Source organism: Lepidochelys olivacea (assembly GCF_965140295.1).
Source record: "Lepidochelys olivacea isolate rLepOli2 genome assembly, chromosome: 16".
Classification (NCBI taxonomy): Eukaryota; Metazoa; Chordata; order Testudines; family Cheloniidae; genus Lepidochelys; species Lepidochelys olivacea.
The window spans coordinates 19,751,525-19,768,555 of NC_140426.1; the positions used below are offsets into that span (position 1 = coordinate 19,751,525).

General features: G+C 45.9%; 1 protein-coding gene across 3 annotated transcripts in view; it reads right to left on the reverse strand.

Moving 5' to 3' along the window:
* Window positions 1–899: 899 nt before the first annotated feature.
* Window positions 900–17,031, reverse strand: part of BRD3 (bromodomain containing 3) — a 47,266-nt gene continuing 31,134 nt past the window's right edge. For 2 of the 3 annotated variants that reach the window (XM_084650150.1, XM_084650148.1), the window contains exons 7-12: window positions 8,426–8,554; window positions 7,317–7,508; window positions 6,203–6,444; window positions 4,473–4,765; window positions 2,263–2,421; window positions 900–1,065 (exon numbers count right to left, since the gene is read on the reverse strand). In XM_084650150.1, the coding sequence (XP_084506276.1) occupies window positions 950–1,065; window positions 2,263–2,421; window positions 4,473–4,765; window positions 6,203–6,444; window positions 7,317–7,508; window positions 8,426–8,554 (1,131 nt within the window). In that variant the 3' untranslated portion in view covers window positions 900–949. The remainder of the gene's footprint in view (window positions 1,066–2,262; window positions 2,422–4,472; window positions 4,766–6,202; window positions 6,445–7,316; window positions 7,509–8,425; window positions 8,555–17,031) is intronic. The other variant, XM_084650149.1, reaches the window with a different exon arrangement.

Genomic DNA, 17,031 nt, shown 5'->3' on the forward strand with positions numbered 1-17,031 from the left:
TTTCTCCTTGACGTCCGGGGGTCTGGTTCATTAGGGTGGTTGAAAATTTTTTGATGGGGAATTGGAGGTTTTCATTGACACGAAGTGTTGATTTTCCTCAAAAAATTGTTGATTTTTGTTGAAAGCCTGAACGTGTTTTATTTTTTCAACAAAAAGTCAAAATTTTCACGGCAGGGCGGGGGGAGCCTGACCAGCTCTACTGCTCACATGCTTAAAGTCAAGCACATGCTTAAGTACCTTCCTGAATTGGAGCCTATGCCTCTATCCCCCCTCCCCCCAAAAAGGATACATTTTAACAATCCACAGTACATGAGTTTTTGTTTTTGTCTTTTTATGTAAAAAGATGATAGCATCTGACATTTTCATCACACTGTAGACTTGGAGATTAAGAATACTAGTGCTAATAACAAATACACCAACTAGTTCAAAAGCTAACATCTTTCAGATACAGTACCATTTTACAGAGATTTCTTTTTAAAAAATTTTTTTTCCTTGCGTCGTAGTGAGCCAGGTTGGGTGTATTAAAAGGGAACTTTGGAAAAAAAAAAAAAAAACCCAAAAAACTGTATACTACACCTTGCAGATTTTTCTATGGATCTCTTGTTAAGAGTTCAAAGCTCTTGTCACATCCAAGCAACCATCTTCAGTTAAAAAAATTTAGAGACTTTACGCAAAGTGAACTACTTATCATAAAGTCTAGTCACACGCACACACAAAAAAGATCTTTGACCTATTAAAAGCAAAGAAAAAAATTGGAAGATATTTTATAACACTGAATTTTTTAAAAAAATTGAAAAAATAGAGAGAGAGAGAGAGAGAGAGAGAGAGAAAAAAAAACCTGACCACCATGGAACAAGAGCAGTATATTAACCATAGAAGGGAACACTGCAGAGTATTGGTGCGTATGTTGTCCTTTTTTTTTTTTTTCTTTTTTTTAAGTGTCTGTAGTTTATTCCGAATCGCTGCTGTCTGAACTGGATCCGCTTGAGCTGCTGCTTCCGGATTCTGAGGAGCTGCTGCTGCTGAGACGGGAAGGGCCTCCGGATGGAGCAGAGCTGGACTTTTCTAGAGGGAAGTAGATTGTGCATCATTTATTTGGAAGGTATCTGAACTATGAAAGAGTTATTCATATAAACCCCTCCCTACACTCTCCCCACCCTTGGGTTGAGCAGTCTATGGGCTGGTATGGTACAATCCGATAGCTGGGGCAACATCCGAAACCTCTGGAAAATTGGAGAAGGCCTTAAAGTGGAACTGCCCGGGTAGTAAGCTTTTTAGGTGGCCAATTATTTTATAGCAAATGTTCACTGAAAAAAACCCCAAACCAAACAACCCACGATAAATACAACTTGAATCTCAGGTTGGTTTCAACTGGATGGCACCAGCACCCACAGCCCACACTCAGCGTGCGGGGCCTGAAGCTGGCTGGCACAGACTCCAGAGTGGGAGTTGCTGACACAGAGAGGACCTGGGCAACTTCCACCAGCTGTTTTTTTTTCGGGCTAGACCTAAGTTTCCAGCAATGGAAATAATCAGCCATTGTGATAAGATCTCGGGTTAGGGTGCAGCTGATGGTATGAAGGCTTGTGTGTGGAACAGCTAGAGCAATGTCACCCACATTCATGAATTTCCGTCGCTGGTATATCCACAGTGTATAGATCTGTGCCGGGACGGCGCCCTGAGGGATGCCCGAGTTAAGAGTTCTTGGTCTACTGATCTGGCTATTAAGGTGTAGCTTAAAGCAGCGGTCCCCAGCCTTCGCCGCCAAGAGATGGATTGTTCGCTGGCAGCGAACGATGCAGGAGATCGAGGAGGAGGCCCTGTCTCCACACAGTGTCATATGCCGAGGACAAATCAACCCCAATGCGGCTGGAGAGTGAAGCTACTTGTAAGCCTTAACTGATTCCTAATGGACATAAGCTAAATCGGAATAAGCTTGGTTTAAACCGAAATAAGACTGTCCACACAACCTGCTTTAACTAACTCACTTTAAAAGCATACCCTAAGTTAAACTGATGCAACTTACTCATGTAGACAAGCCCAAGTTAATAAAGACTAATAGTTTTGCTGGTAATGGGAATTGTGACACATCTGTATTTTATTATTTTTTTTAAGTAGACGCATCAGTCTAAAACTTAGCTCCACATATTCATTGATTCTCTCTCTCCACATATATATGTCTCTGTATAGTAATTGATTTGGTCCAGGACTATTCAGCAGTGAAACCTCACTACACATAGCCAATTAAGTGGGGCCAGTTACCTTTTTTTGCAGGTTTCTTGTTGTTGTTTAGCTGCCCGCTGACATCCTGTAACCGTTTTTCTAACTCTTTCTTCTTTTCCTGAGCTAACTCTTCTTTAGATTTTGCTGCTTGCTTTTTCCCACTTGCAGCTGTGGAGGAGGAACGCACAATTTCTGAGACTGCATGGTTGGGGGGAAAAAAAGTGGACATCACTATTTTACAGGGCACACACAACTATGCAACTGCTCTGTAGTTACACTGCGAAGATCATGTGACCACATAGCAATTACACATCCCTACAGAGGACAACACAAAAAGTCGCATAGACTCTCAGATAACAATCACCCTTTACATGTTTTTTTTTGTTTTAAGATCTCTTGGTAACTATTTTAGAAGATAGAAATATCCATGTAATAACCTTGTAGTTACAGGTTACTTACCAGCCACTTATATGGTCAATAGTTACATTGTAATTAAAGAATTGTTACATGGGTTTTCTGCCCTGTAAAACAAAGTGTCCCATTAAAGGTTGTCAGATCAGGCATTTGCCATCAAGATCTAGATTTTTCATGCAAGAATTCAGCTGTTTTGTTGCTTAAAAAAAAAGAGAACCGCAACTGACACAGGCAAAAATAGCAGATGGCAAGAATGTATTTGCATTAGCTAGGATTAATACGTTAAAAGGTATCAACAATCCTCATGCTTCAGATCATAAATTAATGCTAGCTGAGGTGAGGAAGAAATATTCCCCCACAGAACAGTATTGTATACTTTCGACTGTTGCACATCAGATGTTGGCCACTATCAGAAACAGGACAGATGGTCCATTGGCTTGATCCTGGGATGAAATACCTAAATTCCGCGGTATTATTTTGAAGTAATGATAAACCAAAACCCTCTCACCAAAAACTTACACAGAGTACCCTCTGAAAGCTAAACATTGCAATAAGCAGAACGTGGCAGAAAAGTTTAGTTATATTCCATGGTGTTGACATTGTCACTGCAGTTCAGACAAAGCCCTGTTCATCGGTGCAGGGTATGCAAACTTCACACACCTGCACTAATGATACTCTGAGGTTTTCCATGTTAACACAGGCTTTGGTTGCAAAAATAAAACGCTCTGTCATACATAATTGTTCTGGAGAGTCTCTGAATTGTTACAGCAGTAAAGGGATTCAGTCAAAATCCAGCTGATACAGTAGAACCTCAGAGTTGCGAACACCTCGGGAATGGAGGTTGTTCGTAACTCTGAACAAAACCTTATGGCTGTTCCCTCAAAATATTACAACTGAACAGTGACTTAAGCTTTGAAACTTAGTATGCAGTAGAAAGATGCTGCTTTCCCTTTATTTTTTTAGTAGTTTATGTTTAACACAGTACTGTACTGTGTTTGCATTTTTTTCCCCATCTCTGCTGATGCCTGATTGTGTACTTCCAGTTCCAAAAGAGGTGTGTGGTTGATTGGTCAGTTCATAACTCTGGTGTTTGTAACTCTGAGGTTCTACTGTACATTAAAAAGAAAAAAAAACATATCAAGATGTCGGAAAAAAATAAATTTGCTTAGAGCTCTCTGGAAGTCATGTGGCAGCAAAATGGGCTACTATGCAGGGATCATGGTTATCTGCTACATTTGAGTCTTTGCTCCTGGAGGTGAGGGGTTGGGGACAAAGCAGAGACCACCCATCAAGGAAGGACAGTCTTACAGTTAAGACACAACTCAGGATATCAGGGCTCAATTCCTGGCTTTGCCACAGACTCTGCGTGTGACTTCGGGCAAGTCACTTCATCTCTCAGTGTTGGTTCCCCACCCTTTGTCTTGTCTATTTAGATTATATGCTCTTCACATCAGGGAACGTATCCTTCTAGGTGTATGCACAGCACCAAGCACAAGGAGGCCTGGATTTTGGTAGTGCTTTCTAGACGCTATCAGAATACAAACAACAATAAGCCCCTCACAGATTCTGGAGGGAAGGAGCGCCGTCCCGGGGAGCTTGGAACCTTCAGCCTTCCATGGAATAGGATTTTGGGGAGGGCAGAAACAGATTAGAGAGGAGGGTCTTGGACATTTCCACTGGGGGAAAGAGGCCTTTTAAAAAAATCACCGTCAGATTCCCAACAAGTAATCAATACTTGGAAAGAGAGTTTGATAAGAAGCGGGTCCTAATGAGCAACCCCTCGCCTCCCGCGCTGCGGGGCTGATGGGGAACTCATGAGCCATGAAGTAACTTACAAAATGGTTTCCTTTGTTTTTTCTGTAAACAAGACTTGACGTATCTCTCCAGTTCTCGTAAAGTGGTGGGCTTCAAGGTTTCAAAATCTATTTCTATCTCATCGGGGTTGGAGTCCCTGAGGGAAGGTTCCCGGGATTGGATGATGTGCACTACCCGGCCCAGCTTTTCCCCCGGCAGGCGGTTGATGTCCAAGCTGAGCTGCCGCTTCTCATCATAGGTCATGGGCAAGCCCTCCTCCTCCTCCTCAGAGTCGTAGGGTGCAGGTGCCTGCTTGCCTCCTTTTTTAGGCTGCCTGGAGGGTTCGAAAGCACAAACACACTCGCTGGTGTATTGAGTTCATTTCTCCTCCCCTTGTACTAAATGTTCTACCACGAACGTTGACTGTTAGCAAACCATAACCTGGTGTTAGACCTGTGTTCAGGACCCAACGATGTCAGTGGGACTGAAGTATGTACTTAAATGCTGTCTCGAACAGGAATGCTAGTCCCGGATAGGGGCCTAACATCCCACGTCTAGCATCAAGACAATTTAGGACAAATTCAGTCTGGCATGTCGGCAGTTGTTACAGACTGTGAGAGCACCAGCCCAATCAATAAGGGGTTAAAGAGCTCCTCTGGGCTCAATAGGCCCCACTCTGCTACACCCCTGAGGCTTATCAATCCTGGAGAAGGGCAGGTCCCTAAAAAGGAGGATCCTGGTTCAGGCTGGGAGGCATTCAAGAACAGACAAGTTCCCCAGGGGCCGTCTGCTGGGGACCTCGTCGAGAGCAGCAGCCAAACGAGCTCCCTGAGGAAACAGAGGGACCAGATTTTTCCTTACATTCCTTCTCAGAGACCCAGGACTTAGTCCAGGTTGTTTGGACAAAAGGGGTAGGGAGCCCAGATCTTCCCCCCAGGACTATTGGCCTTTACCCTACATGAGACTGCAGGGACGCGACCCTTTTCGTAGGCGGTGGAGGTATTGTGGCTTTTTTCTTTTGGACTACTTTAACACCTCCCTTCTTCCCGCCCCAGAAGAAAACAGACTCCCTCAGGGGCACAGCCAGAGAGTTGTACCCCAAGTCTGGAACCCAGACAACCGTCATACCCCCGTTCAGAGAAGGACATCCAAGACAAGAGAAGCACCTCACCCCTCACTCCAAGAGGGTGCCAGAGAGGTACAACCCATCACAGCACCATAGAACTAGATGGTGGATGTAACCCTTTCGGGTGGGCTTCGTTTGGTGAGGTCTGGAAGAAACACTCATTTTTCACTTGGACTTCACTGGGATCAGGTTGGGGCCCTTTTTGCGTTTTACAGTGTGTCTGCATTAGGGAGAGATAAGCCAGCTTGGAAAGAAGGGGCCAGATCCTGAACCCATGACAGAACTCCCAATGACTTCAACAGGAACAGGGACCTGGCCCAAAGTAACCGACCCCAACCCAGACCCTCTGCCCATCTGGAACAGAACGGGAGCCTTTTCAAAGTTCTGAAATTTTCCTTAATGCTGGCCTAACTCTGCTCTCCTTGAAGTCAGTGGGATCCTCACCATTGACTTCAACAGACGCAGAGGTAGGTCAATGCTGAGTGCTTTTGAAATTCTCACCCAAGACGTTTACCCGATGTGACCCGCGTGTGGTTCCCCATCACTAGGCTAGTATGGAGAATAGAAAGCTCATTCTAAAAAACTGGCAAGGGAAGGGAAAGACTAACATATAGGAAGACTCTGGACAAGATGCCAAACACCCACCTGTTAGCTGTGGTCGTGCTGTTTGCTTTTTTAGCTGGTGCTTTCTTCTGCTGGGTCTGTTTGGCTGGTTGGGCCACCTTGGGTTTCTTCTCCTCCTCGGCTTTCACTTTGTGCTTCTCTTTTTCTTTCTCTTTCTCCTTGTCTTTCTTTTTCTTCTCTTTTTCCTTCTTCTCTTTTTTTTTCTTTGGTTTGTTCACGGGCGCTTGCGACAAAGCAGCTAGCTGCTCATGGACGGCCTTCAGCTGCGGGGAGAACAGAAGAGTTGAGCCCCATTATCAACACACTCCATTCTTCCAGGCACAGACAGCATTCACCCACCCACCCACATGTGCTCACCCCTCTCCCATTTACACCAGAAGCTTTTAAAGTTAATCATTAGGCTGAGTCTACTGATTTCAGCTGGGAGACTTTGTTTGATTTTTAGTAACCTTTCTTTAAAGAGTTAAATACGGGTCCACAGAAGTTGACCCTCGGGAGAAAACTTAGTTCTCATTCTTTAGGCAAATGAAAAGTAGCCACCTCTTGAATGGAGACACTCATGGAAAAGTAGGGAATTTAATGGTTAGGACTGGGGCATCAGGACAGTTGGGTTCTATTCTTGGATCTGCCAATGACGTGCTGGGTAAGTCACTTGATTATTTAGGTATGTTCTGGTGGCACCTGGAAACCCTAACCAAGCCACCTTGTGTTTGGTGCTGCATGTACACATAAGAGACAGTCCCTGCCCTGTAGCTCTTACAGCCTAAACAGCCAAGACAGCCAATGGGAGAGAGAAAAGAAGTATCATTAACCCCATTTTACACAAAGGGAACTGAGACCCAGCGAAACGTGCCCAAGGTCACAAAGGGAGTAGGTAGTTCACTTGCGTATGCCTGCGTTTCCCTGCCTATAAAAAGGGTGTGATAATCTTTTCCTAGATTATCCCAGGGCTGCTGTGGGGTTTCATTCATATTTGCCAACTGCTTTGGGATCCTTGGGGGGGGGATGGGGGTGGTTTACAACAAAATGATACCCTCAAGTGCAGCTCTACTATGCATTGTGTAGACGTGCACACCATGTGCACAGACACACCGCTCACTATGGTGAGGCTGCTCAGAGCTGGCCTGCCGCTCACCTGCTCCTGGAGCTCAGCCAGCCTGGTCGCTCGCTCTTCTTCAGAGTCGGAGCTGTCCGAGTCAGACGAACTCTCCTCGCTGCTGTGGCTGCTTTCCGTGCTTTTACTGACGACCGGCGCCGTCGGAGGAGGTGGGGGCGGGGGCTCCACGGGCTCATCTGGCATCTTTGCAAATCTCATCTCGAAGACGTCCTGCAGAGGTTGTTGGATTCAGGGCGACAAAGATGCCTCAGCCACAAAGACCTCATTCTGCATCTTTTAAGATCATGCTAGAAACCCTGCTCAATTGTGCGGTACAGAGAAGTAACTAGAAAGCATTCTTTGCCCCAGACAGTTTAAGGTCTAAAGTCATAAGAGGTGGATCCCAGCTCCTTGGAAGTCAATGGAAAGACTCTCAACAGGAGTTGGATCGCATTTTAATCTCTCTTTGTGAAATCATCTGAGACCTGCTTGTGGGGGACCGATTATCAGATATATCCCTGCTGTGAGATTCTTACACATTCCTCTGAAGTATCTGGAACTGACTACTGACAGAGACCAGACACTGAGCTAGATGGATCCTGGGTCTGATCGAGTCTGGCAATTCCCTGTGCATTTGCTTTCCTCGTAACTGCTTACTTGCTGCTCCGCTGCTTGGTTAGACTCCCGCTCTAGGATTTAGCTCCTCCGTCCAGTTCAGAAAAAACCCTGCCAGTACTGACACTAACAGCACCTCTGGTTTGCGAGCGTGAGAATATCTGCTGCAACAGCCTTGGAAGTTGGCTTTAGGATGGTACATTGCTAGCATAGTTGTCAGACTGCACAATTTCTCCCACCTCTTCAGTGAGGCATTCAGAGGGGTGCGCTATGTAAACCCAAGGTCGCTCGCCTATCACCTTGCGAAGCAATGATTAGGCCATACTTTGAGCAGAGGGTTCAGCTTTGAGTCACACCATGTGAGGAACAGGGTACAGCACAGGGCATCTAAGGCCCCTTCCAAATACCAGGGAAGTCAAGGACCCTCCTGGATTGAGACCAAGAGGAGCTGTGCGCGCGCAGAACCTAGGAGGCTCCTCCTAAGGGGGAACTAAAATGTACTCTCTGAAAGACGCATTTGCCAACATCTTTACCTGGAGTTTCCTGGCCATGGCTACAACTTCGTGGTCTGGGGGATTGTACTTGTAACAATTAGAGAACATTAACCGAATATCCGCTGCAAAACCTTGTGCGTCCTGGTATTCCCGGCTGTCCATTTTTTTCTGCAAACAAATAAGCCAAAGGGGTAGGGAGGGAGGGGAAAAGAGCCATAAGCAAAATGCTTTCATAGCAACTGCACAGGCGAAAGAGAGCTCAGAGTCACTAAAAACCTGTTAGCCTAAGATAGCAGCCAGTTGGTCTAGCTTGCTTAATTCAAACGGATAAATGACATCTAGGCTTCAGATAATATCTTAAATAAATTGAATCCTCTGACTGTTGTATCACAGTGATTTTAATGATAATATTCCAAGAAGTTCTGTTTACACTGACAGTCTATGAAAGTTTGCAAGAGTTCATTTTCTACTAGAAACGAGGGTTCCGGAAAAAAGACGGAACTCTGCCTCTGCCAAAAGAGGGAATAAAATTCCAGTGTGCTGTCAAAGAGGGAGCGCACTGAGGGGTCACCCTTCTCGGTGTCTCTTCAGTCAGAGTCCCTGTCTCTGCCCAATTCCACCGGGTTTCCAAACTTTAAAGGGCAAGATCCTCAGTGGGTGCGTATCACCGCCCCACCGTTGAAGCTAAGAGAGTGGTGATGTAAACCGGCTGAGACTGGCACACAGGTCTGCTCCTTAAAACTCTACTTCGGGTCCTTGATCCTAGATAATAGATAGCACAATGTCAAGGGTAGCTGCTGCAAAACATTAATGGGATGAGCAAGCGTTTGCAGGATGGGACGCTAACTAAGAAAAGAACAGAGAAAGGAACAATGGAAGCTAGGGTCATCAGAGGACAAAGTTACAGTTGTTTGGGTGCATTAAATGTGCAATCCCATACCTTAACTTGTTGGGATTTTTTCCTCCCCTCGTAGATTCATAGATTTTAAGGCCAGGAGAGACCACTAGGGTCATCTAACCTGACATCCCGCAAAACCCAAGCCAGAAAATTCCACTCAGTGATTCCTGAATCGAGTCCAACAGAACTTGAGCTAGAATCTGTCTTTTAGAAAGCCATCCCATCCTGACTTAATGACTCCAAGTGACGGAGGCTCTATTGCAGCCCTTGGGAAGCTGTCCCAATCACTAATTACCCTCGCTGCATGAGCTAATTGTTACAAGGTAAAAATATTGCACCCTATTTCCAGTTTGAATTTTTCCAGCCTCAACGTTCACCCATTCCTTTTCCGTTTAACCTTAACTCTGAACTCCCTGGGTTTGTAATGCTTGTTTAGAGAAAAATTGCAGCAGTCTTGGAGCAATTTTTTACTCTTTAGTACTCAGCCTTAAAGTCCAGTTTAATTGTAGTGCAGTGGGATATTTTATTGCATGACTTCATTCTGATAGACTTACGGTGAGATTTGTAGGTGCACAGCAATTGCTTTTACAGAATGTGTAAAATCTAACAGCGGAGGCTTGATTTATATCTACCGTACAGAAATGCTGCATTTGCTGAATGGTTAAAAGCCTCCATTCTGCAGCTCTCTGCACCTGTATCTCTCTTTGAAGGGAGGAGGGTTTTGCATGCAGAGGGACTGCAGGCTTGGTAGGGTAAAATTCACCCCTGTGCAAAGGGCCAGTGGAAAGCGTATGTATCACTTAAGTCATAAAGGCCTCAATATTTGATCCTAATGCATACAGAATTCCCATTCACTTCATTGGGAGATACACATGCCTAAGAGCTATGGAATGAGCCTTGTAATTAACTCAAAAGGGCTCAAGTGGGACTTCAGTGGCAGATAGTTCTTGTGCTGGCAATCTACACAGATGTGAATTTCATCCATACCGAACTAATTTTGGTAGGAAATCTGCATTCAGAGCAGCGACCTTACTACACTAGCGCTTCACACTGTGACTAGAAAGCCTGACAGACATGGCTGTGAGATAAGATCCCGTTTCGGGGGATTCAATAAGCCAGAGAATGCCTTTGAGCTGCAGGACCGGGGAGGAAGAGGGGAGGGGAGAGACAGATTTGTGCTCCTACAGATCAAGAACAGTTTGGCCTTGTATGAAAAACATTCCTGGCCAATTCCAAAGCAAAACAATACATTAAAACTAAAGAGCCCTGTTACTGTAAGATATGCCTTGTGTTTGTTTAGCATACCCAATGGCTGATTATTGCCTATGACACACACATCAGTGCGTGAGGCTTCGGTTGCATCCAAAAGGAAAGGTTTTCTAACTCCAGGGCCTTTTGATCACTGGATTTTTCCTTTAATTTTTTTTTTTTTAAAGAAAGTTCACTCAGGAAAGACCGAAAATATGGACTTCCAACAGCTGCATGAAATGCCTTTGGGTTCTTGACTTGCCGAGCTGCTTAGCCACTAGTAGAGGAGGTATGTTTGCAATTGCAAGTCAGAATGAGAGTCTGGTGAGAGAGGGGAAGGGAAAGACTTAGGGTATGGCTCTGCTGCAATCAGGTGTGAATGCAGCACCTGTCGCTATACCTGAGCTAGCTTTCATTCACCTCGTTTGTGTGCCATGGCAGCAGGATTTCTGCGTAGGCTAGCTGCCCAGGTAATTGCCCAGGGTCCCAGGCATGTTTAACCCTGTGCTTCTGCAGCTACCCTGCTATCGGTACATGAGCCAGCTAGATCAAAACTAGCTCGGGCATGGCTACGCATGCTGCTATCACACCTCCGACTGCTGTGTGGAACACCCGAAGCACCCAACTTGCACTGATTCCCTTCAGAAAGCCCAGCCCTAGGGCTTACGGAGTCTTTTAAATTAGTAATTTCATGACGTGAGACCCTGGTGCCCCTGCTGTGTGGTTCAGGGACAAGGGAGCAGACCCTCAGTGGGTGTAAATCAGGGTTGCTCCGATGCCTTCCATCATGTTGTGCCAATTTACATCAGCTGGGATTCAGTCCAGGACTCTTCACAACCCGCCCGGAAGTTACATGAACTCGTAGGTTAGTTATTTTAAACCTAGAGGAAATTATCCCCTAGAACAGCTGAAACTAAAGAAATCTTTATAACTCCCTGAAAAAAAAATGTCCCCCTGCTTTAAAACCCTGAACTGGGCTGCTCCGAAACCACAGCAGTTTGCTACAAGAAAATTCACAGACTTGCACGTTTAACTCCCTGGAGACCAGTGGTTTATTCTGAAAGCAGCACTAAACAAATCCTCTTACACAGCAATGCTGAGTATGGTTACTTGTGTCCTCTGAGGTAAATAAAGGGCAAACACATCCATATTTCTGTCTCCTCAGTGACAAAGAGAGACCTAACGGCCAGTGCACAGGGCTGGGAGTCAGGTGCTCTGGGTTCCATTCCCAGCTCTCGCACTGGGTGACCTTAGGCATAACGTTTCAACTCCCTGTGCCTCAGTCTCCCCATCTGGAAAACAGGGATGATGCCGTAGCGCTGTGAAGAGAGTGGATTAATGTTTGTCCTTGGATACAGCTACGGGAAGCGCAAAGGGTTAGTCCTGAGTCCAGGCTCCATGGCAATTATTTGTAACCTATTCAAGTGTAATTACCAAATAACCTGCAGCAGCCACAGAGGTGTTACAATTCAATCCATCCTCTTTCACTGATCTAGTGTCCTCCAGAACCCCCTCAATATGTATCATTCCTGCTCGCCACTCCACCAAACAGTTCCACTCTCTGATGACCATGAACTAATTACACACTCTATAGCACCTGTTTTGCTCTGTGATGCTCCGGGAATTTACATGGGCACAAGCTCATTAATAGTAGAAACCTCTGCCAATCCCTTATGCCAGGAATGAGAGAGGAAAGCCCTACAATTCCCTCAGCTCTTCCCATTCTGTCTGATCCACTCTACCCTGCAGCACCACCTTCATACACATTCCCACTCTGCCCTAAAGATCCTTTCTCTGTCAGCCGGCCAGCCAGAATCAGATCAGTTGTATTTCCTCATCATCTCTCCTTTTCTGGAGACAGTCCTGGCAACCAGCCCAGCCCACCTCACTGGTACAAACACAGTCAGAAAGTACCCTCCAAACCATCTGAGATATACCTACTGCTTCACAATTCACTGCAGGGCCTTAGACAAATACCTACCGAGACATGACATATTAACTCTGCAAAATCAACCCTCACACATCCAGGGAGCAGGAGTGACAGGCACACACAATCCCATATATTCTAGTTGCTAAAGAGGTAATTTCTGCATAAAGCATTCAGCATCAGCTCAAGGGACTGTGGCTGCACTCCATGTACCAGCACGATGATCATCACTAAAGAATTGAACCTGGGACCTTCAGATCCATAAACAAAGCCCTCAGGCACTTCTGCTATAAGAGCTGGAACATTTTGTTAACGTTACACTATATAAGGCCTGTCTCAATTAAATCATGCTATGGTCACTTATGAAAAAGTCTCAACAAGCCAAAAGTGACAGCAACAGTAAAACAGTTCAGAAGAAAATAAACCCAGACAGCACTTCAAAGAGAATTTCTTAAGAAAAGTGCTTCTCCGCAAAAGGCAGTTCCAGAGTCTTTATCTATAAAAGACTCTGCAGGGTTCACCATTCTCCAACCTTCCCTACTGTACTAATAAAGTACAGACTGCAAATGGGAGGAGAGCGTCAGTTGCATAGACAATGCAGTCAGAGGTCCACGTGTTTTATACATTACAATCAAGAATTTGAGATCCATAAAAGCATGCACTGAAAGACAATGGCGAGGACCCTGAATGTGAATTAGTGCCGGCCAAAGAAACCACAATGTCCTCAAGTAGGTCTGTTTTTCTTAAAAACATGGATAATAGCCCAGAACTCATCTCAAGCATTTTGCTTCCATGGATCATTGGGGAAAACCCTGGCCTCACTGAAGTCAACGGGGCCATGCCATTGACTTCAGTAAGACCAGGATTTCATTCCTTAGATCTATATCTTAGGGGGGGAAATTCCACTTGCCTTACTCACTTGGGACTTGATCTTGCAAGGTGCTACGCATCTCTGGAAATGCCCTCTGCACCTTTGGCTTCCAATGACATCAAGAAAGTTGAATGCACTTGGTACCTTCCAAGATTGGGCCCATAAATAGTCCACTGAAGTCAATGCACTACTCGAGTGAGATAGCCAAGAAGGATCTGGCCATTGGTAATTTACTGACTGTTCTTAGCACAAGACAGCAGAGGTGCTGGAACAATTTGTACAGTGCGGGTGCTGAGAGCCACTGAATCAAGCTGTAAAACCTGTATATGATGGAAACCGCTTCAAGCCACGGGATGCGGCAGCACCCCCAGCACCCATAGGTCCAGCACCTATGCAAGACAGCTAGAGAAGATTTTATTTATAATTCCAAAAAATCATATTACCAAATTGGGAGTCTGTACTGGGGTAAGGTAGGGACTGGGATAGGGACAGTCAACTTTCGAACAAATATCCTTCAAAACCCCATTAAAGAAATCAGAGATCTTTACAGATATTCAGGGCTGGATTTGGAATTGTGTGCATGCAGTAACTGTGGGCGTAAATAACTGCAAGTGCATGAACCCACCCAATTGCATCCACAGGTATCTAATCGTAGAATTAGAGACTTTGTTAGGAGTCATCTTAAAAATTAGGGCCTCGTCTAGATTTCTCAATTCCAGATGATTAATTCTAACACCTCATCACCGTCAGCAATATTTCATGTGAAAGGAATAATAATAAAACCCTACAATCTAATAGCCATATCCCGCAAACGCTTATACACCCCAGCAAATTTACTCACGTGAGCAGCAGGGGGGCTGGAACAACTGGTACAGTGGGGGTGCCGAGAGCCATCGAACCAAACTGTAAACCCTGTGTATGATGGAAACCACTGCAAGCCAGGGGGTGCAGCACCCCTAGTTCCAGCACCTACAGTGAGCAGTACCAGCAGCCTTAATGGGATGCCTCTTGTCAATAAAATTACATGTGCAAAAGAATTAACAGGACCATGCTTTAAGCCAGGTATGTCCCTCCCCAGGGTATCCTATCTGTCTGTCTTATAGCCCACATCCTGCAAACACTTAAGCAGGTAACTTTACCCATGATTAACTCCTATGAAGTTGATGGGATTACTCATCTGCATAAGCGTTTGCAGGATTGGGGCTTTACACTGTAAATTCTCCACTATTGAGACAAACGGATTGTTTGGTTTGTAAACATTTCAGGTGTGTCTTCTTCCTATATGTATTCCAGTTCCATTGCAGAGCAAGGATCGAGGCAGGAATGTCAATCTAACAGTCATACAGATGTAGAGCTGGGAGAGGCCTGAAGAGATCATCTAGTCCAGTCCCTGGGACTAAGGCAGGTCCAAGTAAACTAAACCATCCCTGACAGATGTTGGTCTAACCTGTTCTTAAAAACCTCCCATGATGGGGATTCCACAACCTCCCTTGGTAACCTGTTACAGTGCTTAACTATCCTTACTGTTAGAAAGTTTTTCCTAATATCTAACCTAAATCTCCCTTGCTGCAAACTAAGCTGATTAGTTCTTGTACGACTTCAGTGGACATGGAGAGCAATTGATCGCCGTCCTTACTGTGTAAACAATAAGAATCACAGTCAATCTATGCTAGATTAAAATTTCCATGACTGAGAGTGCTACCAAGGCAGACAGCCAAGCTGCTCGAGGCAGGAGGAAGGAACTGCTCCAAAATGATCTAATGGGGAGCACTAGTAAGCTTGAAAGTCCCCTCCATGGTCTGACCCTGCTCTCTCTGAAATCAGTGAGAGTTCCGCTTAAGGCTTTGATGGCAGCAGGATTGGGCTCCTAGTCAGTACTGGAGCTGCTGACATCTGGAAGTGAGTGGGGAAAATGGACACACGAAGCTGAGCATAGATTTTCTGGCGGTGGATAAGGTTCTGTGATCTCATCCATGTGGATGGAGCCTCATGGCCACCTGGAACCCAGTGGGCCTCCATGGGAATCCACAAAGCAAATCTGAAGGGCAGGGGATAGGGCATGGCAATCCAAACAGGACACTGCCCACCCCATGCATCCTAGAGGAGCCGCCACTGCTGGTCACCCAAAGATAGCAAGGTGGCAGCTGCATCTTAGGGCTGAAATGCAAGGGGGACCTCAGCCCTCCAGTGAGAACATGGAGGACACCTCTCTCCCCGCCACCTCCTGCCCCCAAGAGAAAAAGAAAACGAGTCAAGAAAACACTCTCGCCCTCCTCTCCATCAGCACTACAGAAGATACAGGCAGAAAAGTCTTTCAGTCTCCCAGAGTCCCGGAATTGATCCGCTCTGGTCTCCTCCTCCTACAAATCCTATTCCATGCGGCTCTTCCTCCTGCCTGCCTACTCCACGCTGCTCTGCCTCCCAAGAAACGAGATGTACACCAAGAGCCACTGAAGCCGTTCTCCCACTCTCTCAGCCTGGACCCAGCCAGCGCACCAGGGCTCTGCCACCAGTTCCCCCGTCTCTCGCCTACACCAGAATCCCTTCTCTGCTGTATGCCCAGCGCTCGCGCAAACTCAACTCACCCAGGCGTCTTTCCTTTTCTCCTCCCCGGAAGTCGCTGGAGGCTGTTAGCTCGGCTTGGCTCAGTGGCAAATCTAAAACGAAATCCTGAGCACTGGGATGGCTCGGGTTTACAGAGTGAGGGCAAAGGCAAGCTTAGAGTAAGGATGGTTTTTGAGTCATCACTCCACAAGTGGCTGCTTGCAGCATCTCGGCCAGCAGAGAGCCGGCCCTGGGTGGGGTAAACATTCCCAATAACGATACTTAGCACATACATAGTGCCTTACAAACATCAGTCCTCGCAACACCCCTGTGAGGTAGGGAAATATTATTATCCCCATTTTACAGATGGAGAAAATGAGGCACAGATAGATGAAATGACTTTCCCAAGGCCAGGTTCTTACAGGTGGGATTAGAACTCATGAATTATTGGCTCCTAACCTCAGGCTTCATGCAGTAGCTCATGCTGACAAAATCCCCTCCCTTAAAAAAGTATAGTGCCGTAGTCCCAAACACCGTAGCATCACTTGGAAGATCTTTTGGACCATTACTGTAGTGCATATAAGTAGTGGGTGGGATTTTCCAAAGCACCTAAGCGACTTAGGAGCACTCAGAAAAAGGATGGTGACTGAGGAGCACTGGGTCTCTTAAGTCACTTAGGCATTTTTGGAAATCCCACACATTGGCTTTAAGGGGAGCAGGTTTAAGTCCTCACCATAAAAAGTAAAAGCTAGCAGGAGCATCTTCTTCTCTTGCCTATGGACGGAAAAGTCTCATTTCAACCAACAAAGATTCCTATGGCCAATTGAGCAGCAGAACGTGGGGGGCAACATGGAGCCCTGCGGATGGAGGGAAACCTCCCTGCCCCAAAAGAAAAGCACCCTGAAGTTGAAACCAAGGTAAGCTAAGTTGAAATACCTGCTTCTCTACGAGGCAGCCGTGAACCACTGCTAGCTAGCAACGCGGCTATATTTGTAACATCTACCACTGCGGCGTGAACAGGTGATAATCAGGTCCCACCTGGCGTCACACAAAGACCATCCAGAGCCCACGCCACACCAACAACTGATGGGAAGGCAGTGACTGCTGTACATGGGGTTCTATGGATCGAACCCTACGAAATACCGCACATCCTGTGT